Consider the following 26298-nt stretch of genomic DNA (forward strand, 5'->3'; position numbering starts at 1 on the left):
CACTCCAGCCAATACATGTATTCCTTGAGTGGCTTCTCCTGATTTAGGTAATATCCATCCAAAATGATTCTTAGGGATTCTCATACATATTCCAATAGCGATATTTCTTATCTCTTTTCTACCCAGCCAAAAGTCTTCTAAACAATGTAAATCATATCCTGCCAAACCAGGTATTCCTGGATATGGTGGTAGGACATCTTCCCTCACAGTCCAGTACTCAATATTTGAGATCTTATGTGTTTGCTGTTTTCTAATTTTCAGATTTGGGGTCATCATTCTGGCTAGAGGTGTACTTCCTCCTAATGGTCTATTCAAATTACGTAAAGCATTGAAGAAATTATCTTTCCAATGTTGATATGAATTATTAGAACTTAACTTTCTTATCTGTTCTTTCAATAATCCATTCATTCTTTCAATTAATCCAGATGCTTGTGGATAATATGGAATATGATATATCCACTCTATATTGTTTAATGTACAATATCTCTTCATTTCATTACCTTTGAAATGTGACCCATTGTCACTTTGAATCTGCATTGAGGTTCCATAATATAAACTTAAGACATCTAGAGTTTTAGAAGTATTCTTCTGAGTTTCATTTTTATAAAGACAAGCCACTAGGACACCTGAATAGGTGTCAACACAAGTACGTATAAATTTACATCCTTTATCTTTGTGTAGTGGTCCAATATAATCTATCTGCCAAATCTGGGCTGGAACTTTTCCCCTTGTTATTTCTCTAGTTACTACCCTAGGAACAGCTTGTCCCTTTTCCAATTGACATATAAAACACTCCTTTGCTACTTGTTTTAACAATGAATGAGAGATACTAATACCTCGATTTTGTGCCCATCAGTGTGTGGCCTGGACCTGTAAATGGCCAGCCATTTGGTGGACCCATTGTGCTAGTACTAGATCAGCAGCTGGTATCAGAGTAGGGACAATATGTTCAGTAGTAATCTTTGCTAGTTGATCAGGATGTGCATTGTACTCATGTTCTGGCATGGTGAGGGCCATGTGAGCATCTCTATGAAAAACTGACAAATTAGTAACCAAAGACATGTCCCATATATCTTCCCATAATTCTTTGCCCCAAGCTTGTTTACCATGAATTTCCCAATTTTGATTTTTCCACATTGGTATCCATTTAGCTAACCCATTAGCTACCGCCCACAAATCAGTGAATATATGACACTGTCCTCCTTGTTCTGCTTTGATAGCTTGGTGTACTGCCATCAGTTCAGCATACTTCCACCTATCCCAGTACTTTCCAAAGTTCACTTAGTACATAGATTATAGGCTACTGCTTTCCAATGTCTCTTATGACCCAAATATTTTGCAATCCCATAAGGAAACTATGCATGTTTCTTCTGTTCTTCAGTTAGTCCATCATATCCATCATTCCATTTTACCAAATCTGTACCAACTGTTGCCTTGGTTCAGGGGGTTTCTCATTTCCCTCAGTGTCTATGCTTGCTATAGATTCACGTAGAGCAAAAACTCCAGTTTTGCCTGTTTTCAATCTATTTTGAATATACCACTTCCATTTAATTATGCTAGCCTCTTGAGCATGTCCAATACTGTGAGACACTGTGGTACTCATCACTCAGGTCATAATCAGGATTCCAGGCCTTAACATCACTTCATACCCCAGAGTCAGTTGTTTAGTCTCCACTAAAACCCAATATGCAGCTAAGAACTGCTTTTCAAAAAGTGTATACTGAACTCCAGATGAAGGAAGTTTCCTAGACCAAAATCCTAAAGGTACATTTCAGCTTTGTTGTTTTTGCCATAAACTCCGATTTGCATAGTCATCTTGTACAATCACTTGTAATTCCACTGAGCCACTTTGCATAGGCCTTAAATCTAGGGCCAATTGCACAGCCATCTTGGCTTCTTCAAAAGCTTTAGTCTGTTCAAGTCTTCAATCAAATTCATACTTTTTCCTAGTAACTTTATATAAGGGTTTCAAAATCTGTCCTAAATTTGAAATGTGGTGCTGCCAATATGAAAATAATCCTATAAACTTTTGGGCCTCGTTCTTAGTGGTGGGGAGAGGAAAATTTTGAATCTTTTGTTGGGTTTGTAGGAGAATTTCTCTCAGTCCCTTATTCCATTGTATCCCCCCAAATTTTATAGTTCGACCTGGCCCTTGTATCTTTGCAGGATTAATTTCCCATCCTTTGCTTTTCATATGCTCAATTAAAAGTGTCAAACTCTTCTCCCCTTCTTTTACATATTCTCCCTGTATCATAATATTATCTGTGTAGTGAGTAAGCTGTACACTAGGTAACTTCAATTCATCCAAATGTTCAGGCATAATCCTATGACAAATAGTTGGGTTATGCAGATATCCTTGTGGCAAGTGGGTAAAAGTATATTTTTGGCCTTGTCACATGAAAGCAAACTGGTCCCCTTGTTTAGAATCTATTAGGATTGTAAAGAAAGCATTGGCTAAATCAATAACTGTGTACCAAATCCCATCATATTTCTGGATCTTTTCTATTAAGGTGACAGTATCTGGAACAGCAGCATACAAAGGAGGAGTCACTTTATTCAATTGTCAATAATCCGCTGTCATTCTGCATGTTCCATCTGACTTTAGTATTGACCAGACAGGATTATTCCATTGAGTGGTTGTAGGAAAACACTCCTGCCTCAACATATTACTTTATAGTACTGGCAATTTCATCTTGCCCACCTGTCACATGATACTGCTTCAAAGTAATTACTTTAGAAGGTTCAGGTAAAGTGATTGGATCCATTTTTTCTTTTCCCACTAAAACTGTATTAATTCCTGTTTTTCTTACTGCAAATTGATATCTCCCCTTAGGTTCAGAGTCATACCTTTCAATATATCTATTCCAATGATGTATTCAGGAATGGGTACAATGACCACAGTACATTCTTTCTAATTTTCTTGTCTAATTTTCATCATCAGTTTAACTTGTCTGGCTGATATTTCAGTCCCTTCTAGTTCTGTGATGGTAATAGGAGTTCCATGCTTAAACTTCTCAGGGTTTCCATAAATCAAAGTGGCTTCTGCTCTGGTGTCAATCAATGCCCTAGTTATAGTATTTGATCCATTTTTCCAATATATATTCGGATTAATATGGAGTCTGTAATCCCATATATGTGTTTCTTTAACCTGAGCTGGGGCTTGGCTTATTTCCTAGGCTACCTGAAAGTCTGACTCACTTGGATACGAGGGTTCAATATCTGTAGGATTTGTAGGGGCAGTTCTTACTTCTCTATTCCATCTGCTATTAAGCCCCTCATCTCAGTACCTTTTGTATAGCACATTAGTTGGAATGCCATCTATTCTTCCAAAATCTACCACTGCTCTCAATAGAGTAGTAAACACTTCTTTTCTTGTCACTGTATTCTGACATTGAATCCACTCACTATTTACTTTTCTCTCTCAAGGAAATTTATCTTTTCACCAGTCTCCTAAGTCACTGAACTGTGAAATCTTATCTAGAACCTCTGAAAGAGGGTGGCCTACCTCCCCAATTAGCAGAGTCAGAATTAGGTGCTTATAAGCGGGAGGAGCAGTCATAACTATCAAATTTCTATGAGAAACTCCCAAGGGAGCATCATAGTGTGCATCTGCTTTTCCCATTATAATAGCAGTCTTCATTGCCTCCTCCTTTAATTTTCTCATACAGTTCTAAGTGAATACCAGATTCTATCTGCAACTGGGCATATAGAATCCACTGGATACTCTCAGTTACATCCCAGTGCTGCTATGGCTAACACGCTAATTGTCCTGTTACCACCTTGCTGGTGATAATCCCTAAAACAACTTGCTGTACAAAAGGATTCTGACTAATTCTTATGGATTTCATACAGTGCACACTATCCACAGATATTCCTGCTGCCCATTCATCAGTGATTCTTATAATACAAGATATTAACAAGTCTCCCATTCCTTGAGTAAACCTACTCAAGATATCTGTGATTTCCTGCCATGTAAAATCCTCCAAAGCCTCTCTGAATACTGTATTATTTTCTTCTGTTTCTTGCCTCCTTCACTGTAAGGGCGCATCTCTGTCTGAGGATTCTGCTGTGATATTGTATCATTCTCTCCTGACTCTCTTCCCCTGTCACCATGGCAACAAGACTGGCAGCTAGATCCCACCTGGGCTGAACTCAAATGTACTTTTCACCTCCTTGGCTTCCTCTTTCTTCTAGCCAAACTAACAGCAAAATCAGTGGATTCCTGAGATTTGCCATCTTGCTGTGGCAAAGAAATATTCTCATTTGAGCTAGATGTTTCACTTTCCATCTGAGTTCTCTCTAGTAACAGTCTGTCCCTGCTTTCATACATAATATGATACGCTGTGAGTAAAATCCAGCCTCTCCTAGACCGTGCTGTTGGCAATTCTCGCAAACGTCTTTCCAAATCTCTAGGTGCTCCCCTCTGTAGCTTCTGTTCCCAGTTTTCACACAAACTGGTACCTTTAACCCATTGCCTTGCTAGTGAGAAATAAGGTACCTCCTCCTGTCCTGGGATAACCATTTCTTCCTCTAAAGCTCTTCTGTCTCTAAATAGAGATCTTATACCTTGCAGCCCCATCCTCCTAGTCTCCAAATGTATTTGCAAGGCAATAATCACAATATTGATGATAATTGTCAATATGTCTATGTGATGCTGTATTGCACAATATAAGAGATTCTCCACATAGAAGGTAGAAGTAAACCATTTCTTCAGACACCAGAGGATCAAATCCCATAACAAACAAGCCCAATTCATCACAGCAGCAAAGAATTTAATACACAATATCACAGCATAGAATGACTCCATTCCACAGACATCTGCTCCCCTGCTGAGGCCTTGCCACCAACACACACACACACTCACAGCATAGCTAGCTCACCTGCGTCTGCTCTCTCCCTCAGTTCTAAGTTCTCTCTCTCTCTCTCTCTCTCTCTCTCTTTCTCTCTCTCTCTCTCAGCATTTCCTGTGACACACTTTCCTTTTCCTCTCAGCAAGCTCCTCCAACTACATGTGACTTGGGCTTCCTGTGATGTAAGCAGGTCACATGGTTTTTTAATGGGTGGGAAAGATCTTCAAATCTAAATTGTCATTACAATCATGAACCTCAAAAAATAGAAAAACAACAAATTCAAAATTCCTAATTAAACCAGAAAATCAAAGGAAAGTTTGACAAAACTGAAGGTAAAAACCATCGAACTAACAAATAAAAATAGGAGCTGTTTTAAAATTTTTTTTTATTTTAGAATACCATCATTTTTAATATTTTGGATAAAAATTGTGATATTAAAACTGGTCTTTTGAATGTATATGTATATCATACATTATATATAACATATATATATATATATATATATATAATCAATTATTTTTGGTTCAGCAGACTATCTTTTATGAAGACACAGAATTTCCTCAGAGACTTATTTAATTTTTCTTTCTTTTTTTTAAATAAAAAACTAGAAATGTGGGTCTTATATAATCTATAGAGATCTAAAAAGGTTGATTTTTTTCTCTTTTTAAAGTTCTTGCTCTGTTTCTTTTTTCTTTTTTTTTTAAATTTATTTTTGATTTTCAACATTCATTTCCACAAGATTTTGAGTTATAAATTTTCTCCCCATCTCTACCCTTCCCCCCACCCCAAGATGTCATGTATTCTGATTGTCCCTTTCCCAGTCTGCCCTCCCTTCTATCACTCCACTCCACCTCCCCCTTGCCCCCGCTCCGATCCTTTTCCCCCTTACTTTCTTGTAGAGCAAGATAGATTTCTATACCCCATTGCCTGTATATTTTATTTCCCAGTTGCATGTAAAAACAATTTTTTACATTTATTTTTAGAACATTTAGTTCCAAATTCTATCCCTTCTTCCCTCCCCACCCACCCTCCTTGAGAAGGCAAACAATTCAATATAGGTTATACACGTATTGTTATGTGGAACACTTCCATAATAGTCATATTGTGAAAGACTAACTATATTTCCCTCTAACCTATCCTGTCCCCCTTTATTCAGTTTTCTCCTTTGACCCTGTCTCTTTGCAAAAGTGTTTGCTTTTCACTACCTCCTCCCCCAACCTGCCCTCTCTTTTATCATCTCCCCACTTCCCCCCTTCCCCTACTTTCCTGTAGAGTAAGATATCCAATTGAGTGTGTATGCTACACCCTCCTTAAGCCAAATCTGATGAGAGCAAGATTCACTCATTCCCTTTCACCTATTCCTTCTTCCCTTCCACTATAACAGCTTTTTCTTGCCATTTTTATGAGATAATTTACCTCATTCTATTTCTGCCTTTCTCCTTCTCCCAATGTATTCCTCTCTCACCTCTTAATTTTATTTTTTAAGATATTGTCCCTTTATATTCAACTCACCCTGTTCCCTCTCTCTGTGTGTGTATATATGTGTATATATATAAAATCATGCATACATAAATTCCCTTCAACTACCCTAATACTGAGAAAGGTCTCATGAGTTATAAATATCATCTTTCCATGTAGGAATGTAAACAAAACAGTTCAACTTTTAGTAAGTCCCTTATGATTTCTCTTTCCCATTTACTTTTTCATGCTTCTCTTGATTCTTGTGTTTGAAAGTCAAATTTTCTTTTCAGCTCTGGTTTTTCCTCAAGAATTCTTGAAAGTCCTCTATTTCATTGAAAATCCATATTTTGCCCTGGAGTATTATACTCAGTTTTGCTGGGTAGGTAATTCTTGGTTTTAATCCTAGCTCCTTTGACTTCCAAAATATCATATTCCAAGCCCTTCAATCTCTCAATGTAGAAGCTACTAGATCTTGTATTATCCTGATTGTGTTTCCATAATACTTGATATTGTTTCTTTCTGGTTGCTTGCAATATTTTCTCCTTGATCTGGGAGCTCTGAAATTTGGCCACAATATTCTCAGGAGTTTTCTTTTTGGGATCTTTTTCAGGAGGTGATTGGTGGATTCATTCCATTTCTATTTTGCCCTCTGGTTCTGGAATATCAGGGCAGTTTTTCTTGATAATTTCTTGAAAGATAATGCCTAGACTCTTTTTTTTTTATCATGGCTTTCAGGTAGTCCAATAATTTTTAAATTATCTCTCCTGGATCTATTCTCCAGATCAGTGGTTTTACAATGAGATAGTTCACATTGTCTTCCATTTTTTCATTCCTTTGGTTGTTTTATAATATCTTGATTTTTCATAAAGTCACTAGCTTCAACTTGCTTCAATCTAATTTTTAAGGTAGTATTTTCTTCAGTGGTCTTTTGGACCTCCTTTTCCATTTGGGTAATTCTGCCTTTCAAGGCATTCTTCTCTTCATTGACTTTTTGGAGTTCTTTTACCATTTGAGTTAGTCTATTTTTTAAGATGTTATTTTCTTCAGTATTTTTGGGTCTCCTTTAGCAAGTTATTGACTTGTTTTTCATTTTCTTGCATCACTCTCATTTCTCTTCCCAATTTTTCCTCTACTTCTCTTACTTGATTTTCAAAATCCTTTTTGAGCTCTTCCATGGCCTGTGACCAACTTATATTTTTCTTAGGGGTTTTTGAAAAACCTGGGAAGGCCTGAATGATGCAAAATGAAGTGAATAGAACCAGGAGAACAATCTACACAGTAACTTATTATTATAATCAATTGATCAATAAACATTTATTGATAGCCTACTATGTGCCAGACACAAAATGAATCAAAAGATAGTCCCTACTCTCAGGGAGCTTTTAATCTAGTGGGAGAGACAACATGCAAAAACATATGTACAAAGCAAGCTGTATACAGGACAAATAGAAAACAATTAACAGAGGGAAAGCACTAATATTAAGAAGACTTGAGGAAAGCTTCCTATAGAAGGTGGGATTTTAGTTAGGCCTTAAAGGAAGTCAAGGATGTTAATAGTTGAAGCAGAGAGAGAGCATTCCAGGCATGGGGTCAGCCAGGAAGAATGCCCAGAGTTGAGATGGAGTGTCTTGTTCTTGGAACAGCCAGGAAGTTAATGTCACTGGATCAAAGAGTAAGCATTGGGGAATAAGGTATAAGAAGACTGGAAAGATAGCATGAGGCTAGGTTATAAAGGTCTTTGAATGCCTCAAGAACTTATCAACATAAGCACCTACCACAATTTCAACAGACTCGGCATGAAAAATTCTATCCACCTCCAGATAGAGAACTGATGGACTCATTGAAGCATGATTTTTTTCTCTTTATTTTTCTTCCCCTTTTTTGCTGGGGGAGGGAGAGAGTATGGCTAATGTGGGAATTTGTTTTTCAGGATTACATACTTGTAATAAATTTTGTTTTTCTTGGTTTTCACTGGATGGGAGTGGGAGTTGAAGAGTCATTACTTTAAAAGGTATCTGCAATGAAATAGCACCTCCACTTCTACAGCTTGAACTGATCTTCAGTGAAATAAATTTGTGTGAGAAAACTTCTTTTGGCTAAAGGCAGAATTTAAGCCAAACTCTCCCCCCTCCCTGCCACCCATACCTTCTACCCTATCCACATGTCCTTGATCTGGCCTAAGGGACCAAGCAGACCTCAAATCTTATCATTCATCCATGTCATACTCCTGTAAATAGTTGAAAATCTTGATCATATCCCCCTGAGTCTTCTCAAAAATAAATTCCTACTTCCTGTAATTGATCCTTAGATGCTGTGAGCTCAAATAACATAACCTTCCTGATTGTTCTCTTTTGTACATGCTCCATCTCATCAATGTTCTTCCTAAAGGTAATGCTCAGAAACTGAATGTGATACTCAAGGTGATGGTGCAGTAGTACCATCATTTAATTTTGGATTGTATCAGCTGTTGACTTACTTTGAGTTTAAAGTCAAGTAAAACCTCTCTTTTTCACATGGACTGCCATCTAGATATACCTCCAACATCCCATACTTTTGCAGTTTAATTGTTGAATCCAAGTAAAAGAATTATTGATTAAATTTCATTTTAAAATAATATTACTGTTACTGTATACAGTGTTCTCTTAATTCTTCTCATTTTACTCTTCATTATTTTGTGCAAGTCTTTCCATGTTTTTCTAAAATTATTGAGCTCATCATTTCTTATAGCATAGTAGTATTCCATCACTATCATGTACCACAACTTGTTCAGTCATTCCCAAATTATGAGCATCCCTGAAATTTCCTGTTCTTTGCTACCTCATATAAACATTTTAGAATATTTTAGTCCTTTTCCTTTTTCCCTAGTCATCTTTGGAAAAGACCAAGTAGTGGTATTCCTGGGTCAAAGGATATAGGTTGTTTAATAACTCTTTGGGCATAATTCCAAATTGCTCTCCAAAAAAATGGCTGGATCAGTTCACAATTCCACCAACAAGGAATCAGTGTCCCAACTTTGAGCAAATAAGTTATTTTGTCTATAACAAATACTCAAAATAACTTTAAAGGACACGTGAGGAGAGACATTATCTGAATCCAGAGAAAGAACTGATAAATAGAAATCTACATGACAGTTTTATTCTATGTTTGAAAGGAATAGCAAATTGTACATAGTAGATTTGCAGTTTCATGTGCAATCATTTCTTTAAATTTTAGACTCAAACACCAGAACTCAAATACAAAACAGAGAAAAGAAAAAGAAACACATCATAAGCTTAAATATTGAAACTTAAATACAGAAAAAGAAGAAAAGGCATGTCATGTGCACAACAGAACATGAGAGGATTCAAAATTTGTAGCAATAAATTTTCATTTCAAGAGAGCCTGTATAATAAATACTACACACTGTGTTGAGAGCTGTCCATCTTTTCTTTGTTTCTTTTTAAGTTTTCTTTTGTTCTCTGCTGTGCCCTTTTTACTTTGTTCTTCTTTTCACCCCTTCTTCACATCCCATCCCCCCCCCAGGCTACAATTAAGTGCAGACATATTTAGATATAGATATATAGATACACATATACACATACATACATATGTACATATATAGACATATACTTTCCCTAACAAATTCTACTCCTGATCTTTGTTCTTATGTTTGTGTGTATCTCTTATTTCCTATCCCTCCTGACTCCATTCCCATAAATCTCAATACCCTTCTATAATCCCCTTTAACCTATTCCCTTACCCTCCCCTTTAGAGATCCCTCCCTTATCTTCCCAAGTATCCCTCCCTTATCCTCCCATTCCCATTGATTGAAACACCCTTCTATATCCCCTTTGACCTATTCCCTTGCCCTTCCATCTCCTCTCTCTATCCCCTTACCATTGTATTTCTTCTGAATTTAGAAGACTTTAATACTTTCCTAGATAGATATGTATTGTTCCCTCTTCAACCCATTCCCGATGAAAGTAGTTTTCCAGAACTAACAGCCTTCTTCCCCCGTCTGATTCCTCTGTCAATTTTTCATCTTGTGCCTCATTTGTATAGAATAATTATTCTTTTTAGCTGCTCCTAAATGGTTTTACTTTTTAAAGTCATATCATACTCAGGTCTACTTCAATCTTTCTTATGAGCAACCCAACTATTAATGACAATCTTAGACATAGGTTTTAAATTTTATATACATAAAAGATAAATGGTCTGTCCTTTTTGAATCTCCTGTAATCAGTCTTGGTATATACTTTATGTTTCTCTTGGCTCTTGTATGTCAAATGTTGTTTTAAGTTCAGGGTTTTTTGTTTGTTTGTTTTTAACAAAGGCCTGAAATTCTTACAGTTGATCAAATGTCTATTTTTTTCCGTTCAGGATTATACTTATCTTTACTGGGTATGATATTTTTGGCTGCAACTCCAGTTCTTTGTATTTCAAGACCTGTGGTTCTTTAGTGTCACCAGTGCTAGGTCTTGTGTGATCCTAATTGTGGTACTGTCATATTTAAATTATTTTTGTTGTTGCTGTTAATATTTTATCCTTGAGCTAGGGGTTTTGGCATTCAACTAAAATATTCCTATGAGTTTTCCTCATAGGATCTTTTTCAAGTGGTGACCAATGGATTTTTTCTATTTCTAATTTCCCCCCTTGTTCTAATGCTTCAGAATACTTTAATTATTTCTTGAATTTTTGTATCAAGATTCTTTTTTTTAAACATAGCTTTAAGGTAGTCCAATTATTCTTGTTTTCTCTTCTTGATATGTTCTCCAGGTCAGTTGTTTTCTTATGTTTTACTCTCTCATCTATTTTTTCATTCTTTGTATTTTATTTTATTATTTGATCTCATAATTTCATTGGCTTCCCCTTGCCCAATTCTAATTTTCAATGTGTCATTTTCTTCCTTAAGATTCTGTATCTCCATTCCTAAGTGGCTGACTTTCTTTTCATAATCTTCTTATGTTTCTTGGATTGTTCTTAGGTTTTTTTTTCATTTTTCTTCAATCTCTCTCATTTGATTTTTAAAATCTTTTTAAAGTTTTTCTATAAATTCTTTTTGGGCAGATGACCATTTGACATTATCCTTTGGGGTAGAAGAGGGTTTCTTTGCTTCAATTTCATCCTCTGAAGATGAACACTGGTCTTCTCTATTCCCATAATAACTTTCAATGGTTGGATTCCATTTCCTTTGGCTGTGCATTTTTTTGTAGTAATAGTTTAATTTTTGCAATCACCTTTAGTCCTGGGGCATAGGGGATGGTGCCTCTGGCCTCAGATCTTCAGTTCTCCCCTCTATCCTAGAACCAAAGCTTAACCTCCAGCCTCCTGTAAGTGCCCACAGCCAGGAGTGTCCCACCCCACTGCTTCTGCCCTCACCAGGTGTATACTGGTCTTTTCTCACCCCCGCTGCTCTAGGAAGCACAGCTGGCCTGGTGTTCCTTGTCAACAGAGGTTCCCTCAATCTTCCCTGGCTGAAATGCCCAACTCTCCTCACTGTCCTGGAGCAAAAGTTCCTGCGGGTGGGCTGAGGCAGCCTCTCAACCCAGCTAACCCCAGGGCTTGCCCTTGTTGTTTAAGCAGACCCTAGTCTGGAGGTGTTTACTCTTCACAGGGACCAAACCTCCTCCTGGGATTTTTCTTCACATCTTCTCATCGTGCTAGGAGGAACCCCTGTTGTGCCCTATTCTTATCTGCACTTGGTTCTTCCTGAGGCACTATTTTCTCTTTTGTGGGGGAAAGTCTTGAGAGCTTGGGATTTGCTGACCTACTCTGCTATCTTCCCAGAATCCTCTCTGTAGTCATCTTTATTATTGCACTATTTACATATTGTAATATGTAGTTTTATTTATGTAACACATAATTTATGATCTATTACATAGTACATATTATACTATGTATATATTGTACTATGTACAATATTTTTTATTTACATAATGCAAATGCTCATTTTATTTAATAAAAAAAGAAATTTAAAAAAGAAATATCATTTTAGATAAATCCTACTAGCTTGTCAAAATCTTTCTCATTTTCTAGTTTTTTCACTCAACATATTAAACATTTCTTCCAGGTTTGTATCATATAACAGGTTATTTATATTAAAAAATTAATATAATAGGACTAAGGACACAGCCCAATGCCATTCTTTTCAAGATTTTCACTCAGGTTCACCCATACCATTGTTGTTTCATATTTAACACCACTCCATAAACTTTGCTAAATTGTAAATATCATCGGATAAGTAGGCATGTGTTCTAGTCCCAGCTCTGACATTAACTAGCTGTTAACTTGAGCCAATTACTTCACTTTTTTTAAGCCTCGGTTTTCTCATCTATAAAATGAGGAAGTCATTCTAAATGATCTTTGATCTTCCAACTTTTAGTATTTGATGAGGGTTATCTTCCAACTCTAAGATCCTATGGACCTCAGTAATTGATTTTTAAAATGCGAGTATGGGCCTACATTGGAGGCAAACAGTGCAAAACTCCTGAGTATGGCCAAATCCAGATTAAAATGTAATTGGGAAATGCTTAACGAAATAAATAGAAATATAATACAACTTAGATAATGTTATTTTATGGTTTTCCAAATCAGTATGCAGCTGCAAGGATCCATTTCTATTTGATTTTGACATCATTTGGTCTAGTTGGACTTTGAGTTCTCTTCTAGCTTTAGATCTTTGATCGAAAGATCCTGTTGATTTGTAATTCCAGAATTCATCAAAAATTAAGCATTTTGGGAGGCTACTTGAGCTCTTTCAAAAAACTGGGAAACCATTTAATGAACTGAGAGAGTGGCTTTCTTAAAGTATCTCCAGCACAGGTGGTGAGAAAAAAATCTAACAAAATAGTAAATCATAAAACTTTTATTGAAAAATTCTATTTTTCCTGGTATAGTGATAAAGTGCTAGGGTTATACTCAAGAATTCCTCTTCTAATCCCTTCTCTTAACACTTACTTAGCTACAGGTCTATTAAATCATAGTCTTCAAGTATGAGTTGTAATCTTTAGGTAGCGTGTGTGTGTGTGTGTGTGTGTCTGTGTGTGTGTGTAGAATACCATACATACAAGCAAAATCACAAAAGTATGTCTTCATTTGTAATTGAACCTTCCCAATATGCAGAAGAATCTTTTCTTTTATATATCATTGTGATAAATAAACTGAGTAATTCATATTCATTTTCTTAATCTAAGGAAACTTAGAGTTACTTTGCATTCCTTTTGCAGAACAGTGTTCAGAAAGTCAATATATATTGGGAGAACCTCAGACTCCAGGTACAGCCCATTGTTTGCACTGAAGAAGCTTCTGTAGAGACTAGGAAATGCTGACAGTTCAAATGGATCCTGCGGAACTGCAGAAAATCAACATCCAACTTGATGACAAAAGCAGTAGTGGAGAAAGTGTCCCAGACAGCTATGTTGAGATGGTAGATTCAGTAAACGTCCCTATTAAAAGGTATGTCACTGACAATAACTAGGGGCTGCATGAAAACTGGAGAGCAACGTTTATGGAGACTGGAAGCTAGGGGTTCATTTGGAAGATTCACCTCCATTATCTGCATGGACTACATGGACTTAGGTTTTGGTGGTCTCACCCCTGCTAGACCTTCATGCATGCTAGAGGAACTATACCTTTTTAAAATCTGAACATACATAGGTGTGTTTTCTCCATTGACACAGATCAAAACACTTCCAGATCTTATTCAACAGTTGATGAGCTACTGTAGTCAGAATCAGTCATCACAAATGGCTATGTGTGTCCGTAGGCGGGCTGGTCTTTAGACTATGTGACCAGCATGAGTGCTGAGGCCTTTTTACCCTGATGGGACCTGCCAGCAATGCCACTATACCAAAAAAAACCTTCAAAAGCCTACATATCACAATGAGGCATCAAAATAGAATAATGATGAAAATTTTTTGTTTGCTTAATCAAAGTATTCTATTTAACTACATATTTAAAATACTTGATAAAAGATTTTAAAATTACTCAGGGAAAAGAACATTGCTAACTATATAGCACAAAATCAGAATAAAGTTCTAGATTCAGAGTCAGCGCATGAGGATTCCAGTCCCAGCTCTGTTACTTACAAACCACACAAAATTGTTAAGTTCATATGATGTTTCTGAATGGGTCTTAGTTTCTTTTGGGCTTATAGCACTTCCCTTACCTAATTCAAAGGATTGCTATGAGAAGGAAACAAACTCAGGGAAGTTAAGTCACTTGCCAATGATCACACAACCAGGACCAGAGCTGGAATTTGAACCCAGGTCTGTTTGTTATCCTTCTTGCAATCTTTCTATTATACTAGAAAATATATGTTAACTAAAAATCTAACCATTAACATTTAGCTCAAGAAGGGAGAGGAAACTGGAGGAAGGTGGTATCCCGGAGAAGTATTTGTCTGATGAAATACACAATCCAGAGCTGCAACTAAGAATTCTGTCACCAGGGATGAAAACAGTTAAGATGGATTAGTAGAGGCAGTGAAGAGGGTTGATTAAAAGAGATAATACAATCATGGATGTAGTTATACCAGGAAAAGTATTGGCTTATCTCCCAGACTGTACTATTTTTGCTCCCATAGGGGTGGGGGTGATATACGTAGGAAAAGACTCACTCTGGATATAAAGAAGAGTTTGGATATAAGAATTTGTCATACATGTATGATGTGAAATTACTGTTTCTCTATGCGAAAGTTAAGTGAAGAGACTTTATTGATCAGTGTGCTAAGGGTCAAGTATGTGTTAATAAGGCATATAATATTAAAAACAGCACTTGCTCAGCCTGGGGCTAATGATAATTAAATAATCAAGGTTCTAAATTTATTCTGAACTTGCCAAATGACCTGGCCTTCCTTTAATATCAATTCTTCCTTTCATTACTTCTCATCCATTTTTTGTTATTTAGATTGCCTGTAAGTTTACTTTCCAAGCATTTGTTGGTAAGCTGTTTCATTATTTTCCTCTTTGTTTGTTGTTTGGGTTTAGTCAATTTGCTAATGATGATGATGAAAGCCAGAAGTTTCTGACAAATGGACTTCTAAGCAAAAAGAAGTTGGTAGACTATGACGAAGAACATGTAAGTTAATTGAAGCTTTTAAGCACGTAAAAACAGGAATCAAGGATGTCAGGTCTGCCTGAATCTCTGAGGGAAAAACAATATGACTGAAATTTTCCAAGGCTTTCATCAGCATATTCTTTGTTTATTCAGGTCTTCATTAGGATAAAGGCTTGTTTTTTTTTCTGTTCACCATATGTCTGTATAATTCATTTGTGATGTTAGTTGTTTTGTAAAGAAAAAAATTACTGCAACCCAAATATAAACTGAAATCATACTTAAGGCTCTAGTTTTTCTCCTTCATGATATCATATGAAATGTTTTCTTTATTCAGATCCTATTGAAATCATACTTAAGATTCTATATTTCCCTTCATTAGAGCAAAAGACACACACACACACACATATGCATATACATATAACTTTATTTAGAGCTTACTGAAATAAAGTATAGCATTCCACCAAAAAAAATTACATGGTTTTATTTCTAGAAATTCTATCCAGTCAATCCTCAGGCTTTTCACCAGCAAAGATATTATGGGGAAAATAGAATGACAATAATCAAAATGGGGCTAGCTTCTTCAAGTGTGTGATTAGAATTCTAACTTTTTTTTTCAAGCATCCTGGAACTGCATCTTTTGGAATGTCGTCATTTAACCTCAGTAATGCCATTATGGGGAGTGGAATCTTAGGGCTGTCATATGCCATGGCCAACACTGGGATAATACTTTTTATGTAAGTGTCCAATATATGTATTATGTTTTTCAATTATTCAATTAAAATTATCTTTGGATAAAGGATATACATTTGCAAGGCATCAAAAAACTATGTCACTTTTACCAACTTCAATAATTGAAGTAGTCTAATGATGCAAAAGTAAAACCAGTAAAACCTATGGGTAGAGAGCTTGTCTTTGAATCTTTATAACCCAATATGATTCCTTTATCATTGCAGATTTGTTATAATTAATGTTGAAACTTGTTTGGAAATAAAAGACAAGAAAACGCACTTCCTCCTTTCTTTTCAGAGTTAATGGTTGCAGAATTTTGCAGTTGATGCATTAGTCTTGCTGAACTACTTTTTCTTTTTTTATTCCTCGCTATAGGGATGACTCTCTGGGTAGGAAACAAGAGAGGGATATATTTAGAAATGAAGGCTATATAAAAACAAAATAGAGATGATTTTAAGTGTTTGTTGATAGAATAAATGAAAATCATTTATTAGGCATAGGCTCCAGTCACTGGGGATATAAATACAAAAGGAAGACAAAACATACATGAGTTCATGTGCAGGGTAAAATCCTATAGAATGGAAGACAAGATCCAAAGGTCCTTAGGATGCATTGGCAGGTTAGATGGCATTGATCAGGGGTCTGGAGGGCAGAGTTTCAGGATTGATGGTAAGGCCCTGAAGAACTTCAGTGACAGAAAAATAGGAGAAAATGTGATGGTTTTCTACCTTTCCAGAAAGATTGTAGTTGGTGATTTGCAGGTCATCTAAATGATGTGAGTAACCATCCTGTTCTTCCAGACTACTTTAATTCCCTATGCTATGTACTTTGGGTTTATGATATAAAGTTTAGACTGATTATACCTTGCTTATTGCTCTTTTCCTATCCTTTATTATCTTCTTAGAATCATGCTGCTTGCTGTGGCAATATTATCCCTCTATTCGGTTCACCTTTTACTAAAGACAGCCAAAGAAGGAGGTACGTTATCCTTTGTATCAAATTTGTATTCCATATAGTACATGGCCTTATGCTTTGGCTTTCTCTTGGAAGAATTTTTGATCCCCAATATATACTAATTTTCTTTGGTTTCTTATCCTGTTTTCCTCTCAATGACAGTTACCAACTTTTTTAAGTTTCTTGGCCAAATCAATGTATGTACAATCCAAATGAACTGAAGGGGGTTACTGGTAGATAACATATGTAAAGATTTTGAATTTTAAAATATTTTTCCATTATGTCTTGATAAGATTGCTTTTGAACTGCTATCCCCATCTAGAGGCTATTAATTATTGTTGTTGTTTTTATTGGAATTTCTTGTTTTATTTTTGTATCAGATGTGAAGAGAGGTACTATAGTACACTAGGAAGAGGAATGGATTTGGATTCAGAAGACTCAGATTTAACTCTCTCTAACTTTTATGCTAGGTGGCACAGTAGACAGAGTGCTGAATTTGGAATCAGGAAGACCTGAGTTCAAATTTAACTCATACACTTTTTTGGATGTATGACCCTGCACAAGCCACTTAACCACCTTTACTTAGCCTCACTTTCCTCATCTATAAAATGGGGACAAAAATAGCACCTACTTCCCAGGATTGTTGCAAAGATAAAATGAAATAGTATTTGTAAAGTGCTTTTTAAACCTGAAAGCACAATATAAATGCTAGCTGCTACTACTGCTGCTGCTGCTGCTGCTAGACTTTATTACCGGTATGACATTTGGTAAATTATTTATTTTCTCTCATCCTCAGTTTCTTTATCCATAAAATAAGGGGACTGGACTAGATGACTGACATTCCTTTAAGATCTGTGATTCCATGGTCCTGTGATATAAATGTGCTTGAGTTTTCTTTAAAGTCTTTGTACATGATATAAATGAAGTTGCACTATAGAAACATTTTGGGGAGGAGACCAGACCTATGCTTTTGTTGGTATACCCTTAGTGACCTATCTCCTCTGCCAAAGCAGAACAGCACCTTCTCTTCAAGATACCACCTTAGAAATTTGTCCAAGGCACTAAGAGGTTACTAAATGAAATCAATGTAAATACACAATATTTGTAAGAAGCAAGATGGGCCTTGGTCTTCCTGGCACTGAAGTCAGCTTTCTATCTACTGTGCCATGATGACTCTCTACAGAAATGTTTTAAATGATTAAAATATTTCAATGAGTCTTCCTCCCTCCCTCTTATCCTCCCTCCTTCCTTCCTTTCTTTTTTCCTTCCTTCCTTCCTTTCTTCCTTCCTCCCTCCCTCCCTTCCTTCTTTCCTTCCTCTCTCCTTTCTTTCCTTCCTTTCTTCCTCCATCCCTCTCCGCTTTCCTTCCTTCATTCCTTTCTTGCTTCCTTCCTTCTTTCCTTTCTTCCTTCCTTCTCCTCTCTCTTTCTTTTTTTTTCTTTTTTTAAATACAGGCTCATTAATTTATGAGAAGTTAGGGGAAAAAGCATTTGGATGGCCTGGGAAAATTGGAGCTTTTGTTTCTATTACACTGCAAAACATTGGAGGTAAGGCAAATGACAAAATGTATGATACATGAGAAAATTTACATTCAGTTGACAGCACAGCAGAATTATTTTGATCTATATCAATGGAAAGATAACTGTTCCTCTCTTTCAGTAGCTTTATGCTTCTTAAGTAAATCTGTGTCCTCCCTGACTCTTGCCTTCACTCTTTGCTCTCCCCCTTTCTCCTTCCCTACCTCTCTCTCCTTTCCTCCCCATTCCCTGTTCTGTTTTCCTTCTCTGTCTCTCTTCTTTCTCTTTCCTCTCTGTCTCTGAGTCTGTCTCTGTGTCTGTCTGCCTGTCTGTCTCTCTCTTTCTCTGTCTCTCCCCTTATACTTAACAATATGTGCTGATAAAATGCCATGAAAGAGAATGATGGAATCTAAAATAAGACTAAAACATTGATTGGTTTCAAATCCCAGCTTTGGACTGACTTCTATTTTAAAACTAAAACATAAATGCACACTATCATTTTTCACTTATTGCAAATATAATACATTCATCTATATCTGAAGAAAGCTTAGCACTAAAGATACTTCATAACTGAAAATGTTAAGCATAGCTGAGGATTAGGTGTTATATTTCTGGACCTAGACCTCTGAGGTCAAGTTACAGCACTAGGAAGAGTCTTTGAAAAAATGAACTTATATGAAAGGTAGCTGGAGATGTTTTGATTTAAGGTACTGTGCCTCTGGGTACCTGGGCACAAGGTCCAAATACAGTTTCAATATCTAAAGCTTCCCTTACCTTTCTAGAAGATGTGCTCTGAAACTTGTGTCTCCAGCTTTCCTCAAGTTGCCACTTTCAGCTGCAGCAAACTCCCTGGGGAACACAGAGGCTCTAATTAGGACACTATTATCCATTAGGAAATCCCAATATATCTTAGGAGAGGGGGAGGAAAGCAAGTTTGGGGGGTTTTTGTTTGTTTTGAGGAACCTCAGCTCTTCCTGGTCCTTTTATTTAGTAATTTTTAGAAATTACCTAGCAATTCTAGTATTTTTTGAAACACAATACTGAGTAAATAATATTCAGATGGGTAAATTTTATTTTCTTTTTTATATATATTATACTTATACTACAGTATTGGATACTATTTGGAATCAAGAAAATAAATATTTCATTCATCTTGCTGGTATTTGCACAAAATCTATATGACTCGGTTAAACTGAGTAGTTTAAATTTAGTTCTTTTTTTAAGTTTTAAAAATGACTAATTACTAAGAATTTAATGGCATAGTTTCATACTTAACTCAGTTTATTTGTTTGTTGCAATAGCTAAAATAATTTGGCATATGATCCTGGCAATTACATCCAGTGAACTGTGGGGCAGTCCCAACTATTGCTTATTTCCCAGTAATTATTAATGCTGAAAAATGGAATTAACAATTGGTCTATTTGTTAATGTCATATTCACACAAACATATGAGATAGGACTAATAAGTAGAGATTTCCTTTTGCCATATGAAAATCAGAGATTCAGAGTTGGAAGAGAATTCAGATGCCAAGCTCATACCCAAACATAACATACCAAATGTGGTCTGAGCAAGGCTAAGTGAAACAGAAATATTACTAACCTTTTTCTGGATATTATGTATCAGCCATATAAATTCACAGATGCTTAGTGTTTTCTACCTATGTATCCATTTATCTATGCATCTCTCTGTCTGTCTGTCTACCAATGTGTATATATGTGTGTATCTGTGAGCCACAACAATGTGATATGTTGGTTACTAGCATAGGAAAAGAAAATGACTTAGAGAGAATTGAACATATAATGTATTTGGAAGCAGTTGTTTAAAACATTTGTTTTTTCCTGCCTTACTTTGGAGTGATGTGTTAATCATTAATACTAGAATACTTGTACTGAAATAACATACTTCATAAATGGTCAAATCTGTGTCTGGAGCAAAATCACTTTGGGATCATCTAGGTTTGGGAAAAGAGTCACAGTGGCTCAATGGTAAGGGGGGGTGACCAAACAGTTCTAGGAGGGGGCAGTTTGCCAGTTCCAAATTTGCAGGTGCACCCTCTGTTTTTAGAGAAGATATTAATATTATCTATATTTTATAGCATTTTAATTTATTTAATTGAATATTTCCCAATTATATTTTAACTGGTTTGGGCCACATGTTTGATACTTCTGCTCTAGAGAACCATGAAGAAAGGTATGGAATAGGAAGAAATATGGAAACATGCCTACTCCTCATATTAGTACCCTAGGACCGAGCCCTTTCCATGCTGCACTGGTTATGGCTCTGTTCAATACTTTAAAAATATCTCTGATCTCATTAGGGCAAATATACCCTCTACAAATATAAATCACAACTCCTCCATGCCTTAGTAGAGGGATCCTCATGAGTTGCCATGGCCTAAGTTACCTTTCCAGACTTACCAAAGCTGGTCATCAGATGACCGTAAGAGAGTCTATCACTGTCCCTGACCTTGAAGTTTTTCCAACTTGGTAAGCACTAACATTCTCCTATCATAACCTTAACAAATCCAGGGTCATATCATATGTCATGATAAAGCATTGGAATAGGACTTTAATTGTGGCATATAAGAAAATATGTGCTTGATACCATTACCTGTTTTGATGTAGTATATGCTTTTAATGTTATCCGCTGTTCTTCACTGAATCCTAACTACACTAAGTTGTCCATTTCCCCCTCACTTTAGCAATGTCAAGCTACCTCTTTATTATTAAATATGAACTACCTGAAGTGATCAGGACATTCATGGGACTTGAAGAGAATACTGGGTATGTTCTTATGTTCTCTCTATGACTTCTACTAAATCAGCCTATTTGACCTTTTTAGCTGCTAGTATACCTTTCTTCTTTTTCTCTTTTAGAGAATGGTACCTCAATGGCAACTACCTCGTTATATTTGTGTCTGTTGGGATTATTCTTCCACTTTCTCTTCTTAAAAATTTAGGTAAATTTATTTCACAACTGAAACTTTTATCCGTATCGCTTCTCCTCGTTTGATTATATAGGCTGGACCTTGGCAATGATTATTGACTAACTCTTTTCTCCTTTTTTGTAGGTTACCTTGGTTATACCAGTGGATTTTCTCTTACCTGCATGGTATTTTTTGTCAGTGTAGTAAGTGATTTCTTGACATATTCTCTATGCCTCAATGCAGAATGAATTTCTAATACTTTGATTGCTTACATATCATGAAATGAGCCTCACAGCTAACAGTTTTTTCCATCACAATTTTGAATGATGAAGAAAAAAAATCTTCTCATGATTTGAAGATAGGTGAAATAAAATACCAGTACAATTGCAAATGCATTATACCTTGGTAAGGCAGAAGAAACATTTCCAGCAGAGTCAATCAGGGATCCTTCCCTCCTTCAGAAGGTGAGGGGAAAGCAATTAGCAACCTCAAAGGAGAAGTAGGTATGCACCATATCAGCCCCCATAACCCTAACATTGTTGATGATGGAATAGAATACAATCAAATGAAAAAGTGCATATGAAATGCTTTAAAAACTTTAAAGTTCTCTTTCCTTTTCCACTCCCTTTCTCCTCCCTCTCACCCCTTTTCTTCCCCCTCCTCCTCTCCCTTTCTCTCTTTTTACCTTTCCCTTTCTGCTTCCCTCTCCCTTTCCAATTCTACCTCCTCTTCCTTCTCTCCCCTCCCTCTCTCTTCTGTTTTCCTTCTACCTTTTCATTTATCCAAGAAGAGAAGATGCAAAGGGGCTGTTAGATTTACCTCAACCCTTCTTTTCTATTTCATTCATTTTCAACTGATAAGAAGACTTTTCTCCCTTCACATTAATTTTTTAAAATGATAGTGACAATATCTTTAGTTTTAAGCATTGTAGTATATAAAACTGCAGAATGTAATACTAAGCGGTGAAACAGACTAGAGGTGGCTTTAGTGAACAAAAATGTCTTACATACTGACTGCGGTTGTCAATGGTAGACCCAAAATGCTGCAGTTGTTTCCGTTAGGATAGATAATACACAGTATTAATAATGATCTTGGGAAGCTGAAAAATACATATTTATCCTTGAACTAACAATAACAGCAGTAGCTTTTTTAAAAAATAATACGTACCATTATTATCTTTCAAAATTTTTGGTCTCAATATTTTTATTGTATTTCTCCCCACCCCTTACATTGCAAAATAGGTGATCTATAAAAAATTCCAGATTCCTTGTCCTCTACCCATCCTGGATCACAATGTTGGAAATATGACATACAACAACACATTTCTGATGCACCTCAAGATGTTACCCAATAAGTCTCAGACTACTGAAGTGAATTTTATGATCGATTATACTAATGGAAATGTTGCAGATTTAGATGAGAAGCAGACCAAAGATTTCTTTCACAGGACGGATGTGGAATATGAAGCACAGAGTATGGACAAATGTCAGCCAAAATACTTTGCATTTAACTCACGGGTAAGCTAGATTCCCTGGACTAAATCTCCAGTCATCATATTAACATGACACTTTAAGTTTCTGTGACTTAAGCCTAGATGGCATAGAAGTGCTATTTATGGTAAAAGGCTAACCAAAGATTGTTATTTTTGTTTTCCAGACTGCCTATGCAATCCCCATTCTTGCGTTTGCTTTTGTATGCCACCCTGAGGTACTTCCAATCTACAGTGAGCTTAAAGAGTAAGGCTGCCTTTGTTTTAGCTTTATAATTTGATTTTAAAATGTGTTCCTCTTGTTCTCATGTATCTTCTGTGGAAACACAATTTTAGAATTTTCCACAGACCATATCTTATAATGTCACATGGGTTCATGCCTTAATCAGTGGAATGCCTGGACGTATTCACAACCCAGAGTATTCATTGCATAAACGATAGATAATAACTTCACTGATGACCAGTACTAAAGCTTTTTAATTCAGCATTTCCTTTTTGGAAATGGTTAACCGTCTTGCTATCTTTTCGACTTCATTTTCCTAATCTATAAAATGTGATCACTGGATGGGATTCTTCATCTCTACATATTGGTTCATGAGTTCTTTCCCCATTGAAGACTAGAACCCCCTCCTGTCTTATATACTGGGCACTAGGGCTGATATGCTAGAGAATATGAGAAGTGTCACAAAATCTGTAATTAGTAGGAAGCAAATGATCCTTTGTCCCAGGGTGTCAACATCCAGGAGAGAGACATCTCCTTCCTGTATTAATTACTGATGCATTGATGTCCTCTGCTAAGGATTCTCTGGGGAAAGGGCCGCAACTTTTCCTGGCTTGACTTCACCTGTAGTGGGACTGTCCTTTTCATAAGCACCACATCCCTTTACCCCCACTGTTTTTCCTCCAAATTAAAAAATACAATGACTGGGTACTAGTTCTTTTGTTGTTTGGTCATTTTTTTTCAGTCACATTCAACTATTTATGACCTCATTTTGGGTTTTCTTAGCAAAGGTACTGGAGTGGTTTGCCATTTCCTTTTCCAGCTCATTTTTATAGATGAGCAAACTGAGGCAAACTGATTTGCCCAGGGTCACACAGCTAGTGTCTAAAAGCCAGATTTGAACTCAGGAAGATGAGTCTTCCTGACTCATCTTAGCATTGTATCTACTCTGCCATCTATTTGCCTATTACTAGTTCTAGGTATCAACTAAAAGAATCAAATCATGGCTAGAGCACCTTTACTTCTTAAAAATAGAGTGGTCATTATCATGTGGGTATAATATTTGGAACTTCAGCACATTAAAATGAGCACTGTAATGCTCATTCTCAAAAGTTACATTTCTTCATAAATTCTGGAACTTCTCACAAAAATATCAGTGAAAATCTCTCCATTTTCATAATTATGACTTGGTTTGATAATAACATATTGGACAGTGTCTATGCATATCTAAGAAGTGTCTCTAAGGAACTAGGTATCTTAATGGGTGAATTGTCTGATTCTGGTAGCAAAGATTGTCCAATATAGCGAATAAGTTCATTTCAAAGTAAAATTAATTAGTTTCCTTAGGCTTGAAACTAATTTGATCTTTATGTTAGTTATTCAGTAGTCAGGTTTTTATTCACCTTCAATAAAATATTATTCAGTATAATCAAGTAGGCCAGGAATAATATTTGAAACAAGTTCGTCATAGCTCTCTTAGAAGTTAAATTTAAATTAGCGTTATAAATTAACTATACATTGAGTAACTAGATAAGAAGCTAAATGGCAACTGCCTTCACAAATTTCTCAATAGTTTTGTTAAACTAAAAGTTCAATTTGTTCTCTCCCTTTTCAGTCGGTCTCAAAAGAAAATGCAGACTGTGTCAAACATCTCCATTACGGGAATGTTGATTATGTATCTGCTTGCTGCTCTATTTGGTTACCTTAGCTTCTATGGTAAGTCAAAGCTATATTCATTTAAAAAACCCTTGTCAAATCAATAAGTAGTCTGACTACATAGAATTGTTTTAGTGGTTCTAGATAAGAAGCATGTCCTTTTGGTGACCATCAACTGGCATTTGTTTATTTACTATTGACACTGAAAGAGTCTAGCTTACAGGTTCAGAGAATGTATCAACCCACAAACATTTTGTAAAATCCTCACTCCCAAAGTAGATAATTTCCTTCTATAAAAGATAATCTGTGTTTTTCTCCCATGGCTACTTACTTACTTCAATCCAAGCTTTTTTGATATTGAATACAATAACACGTAATTTTTATGCTGGTTTTCCAAATAAATATCAGAAAGAAACTGCATAATAACAAACTTTCAAATAATCTTGTGTGCAAATTTAAATGGAGTATTGTTTTAACCTAATAACTTACTCTTTACTAATAAATAATAACACATTTTTAATATTAGTTTTTTATGGCAAAGGGTGGATTTCATGTGGGTTTCACTTCTAATGATTGTGGATAGCTAATAGTTTGCTCACTTCAGGAGATCCAAGGAACATCCAAGGATATCAATGAACCTTTTGTAATTACAATTACAGACTCATATGGCTAATACAAATTAGACTATAGCCATCCATTCAGTTCCTATGGGGCACTTTTCAAAAAATATTAGCCAAAGGACTAGGATTTATGGTTTCTGACAAGCAGTATGGACATATAGGCATTTTGTGATATTAAAGTGCACTAGAACTATCTCATTAAGACCATACATGGATAATATTTATCAAGGAGCCCGTAATCCACATGAAGATGATAGAACTAGCTAATGTTAAATGTAAACAGAAACACATACTTGAGGCATGCATAGTTCAATTTCATTGTAGTATTTGTAGATTATTTGAGTGTCAACTGCATGTATTAGTCAACCACCCTAACCCCCACCCCTTAGTCTACTTCATGACTAATTACTTTGCTCTCCTAGGCTCTAAGACAACCAAGGGTTCTGCTATTTCTTCATAAATTAATAGAAATGAACCTTTTTCTTATTAATAAACTAGTTCTGAGTCCCCCCAAACTGAGTTTATTAAATATTACTAAGTAATTGACATGACATTGAATAACTAAAATAATATAGTATTAAATTAATAAATTATTTTCAAGTTTTATTGTTGTTTGTCCTTTGTTCTCAAAGAAAACATAGATTATTTGTAAAATTCTATTCAGGTCCTTATCTTCTTTCTTTTTTAACCTTTTCTTATTTTGTACAGATCTGAAAGGGGTACATTAACATTCCCTCTATTATAGTTTTACTATATACATACATATATATATATATATATATATATATATTACTATTGATCAATATCTCCACGAAATTTTATAATTTTTTTCTTTAAATA

General features: G+C 35.8%; 1 protein-coding gene across 1 annotated transcript in view; it reads left to right on the forward strand.

The window, feature by feature from the left end:
• The window catches only part of SLC38A4 (solute carrier family 38 member 4), a 71630-nt gene that overhangs the window by 4868 nt on the left and 40464 nt on the right, over positions 1-26298 (forward strand). The window contains exons 2-12 of the mRNA XM_036761118.1: positions 13517-13745; positions 15278-15368; positions 15966-16081; positions 16981-17054; positions 18485-18577; positions 21250-21331; positions 21424-21506; positions 21618-21676; positions 22715-22990; positions 23130-23209; positions 24798-24898. Of these exons, the coding sequence (XP_036617013.1) occupies positions 13612-13745; positions 15278-15368; positions 15966-16081; positions 16981-17054; positions 18485-18577; positions 21250-21331; positions 21424-21506; positions 21618-21676; positions 22715-22990; positions 23130-23209; positions 24798-24898 (1189 nt within the window). The 5' untranslated portion in view covers positions 13517-13611. The remainder of the gene's footprint in view (positions 1-13516; positions 13746-15277; positions 15369-15965; positions 16082-16980; positions 17055-18484; positions 18578-21249; positions 21332-21423; positions 21507-21617; positions 21677-22714; positions 22991-23129; positions 23210-24797; positions 24899-26298) is intronic.

Source organism: Trichosurus vulpecula, chromosome 5 (assembly GCF_011100635.1).
Source record: "Trichosurus vulpecula isolate mTriVul1 chromosome 5, mTriVul1.pri, whole genome shotgun sequence".
NCBI classification, from domain to species: Eukaryota; Metazoa; Chordata; class Mammalia; order Diprotodontia; family Phalangeridae; genus Trichosurus; species Trichosurus vulpecula.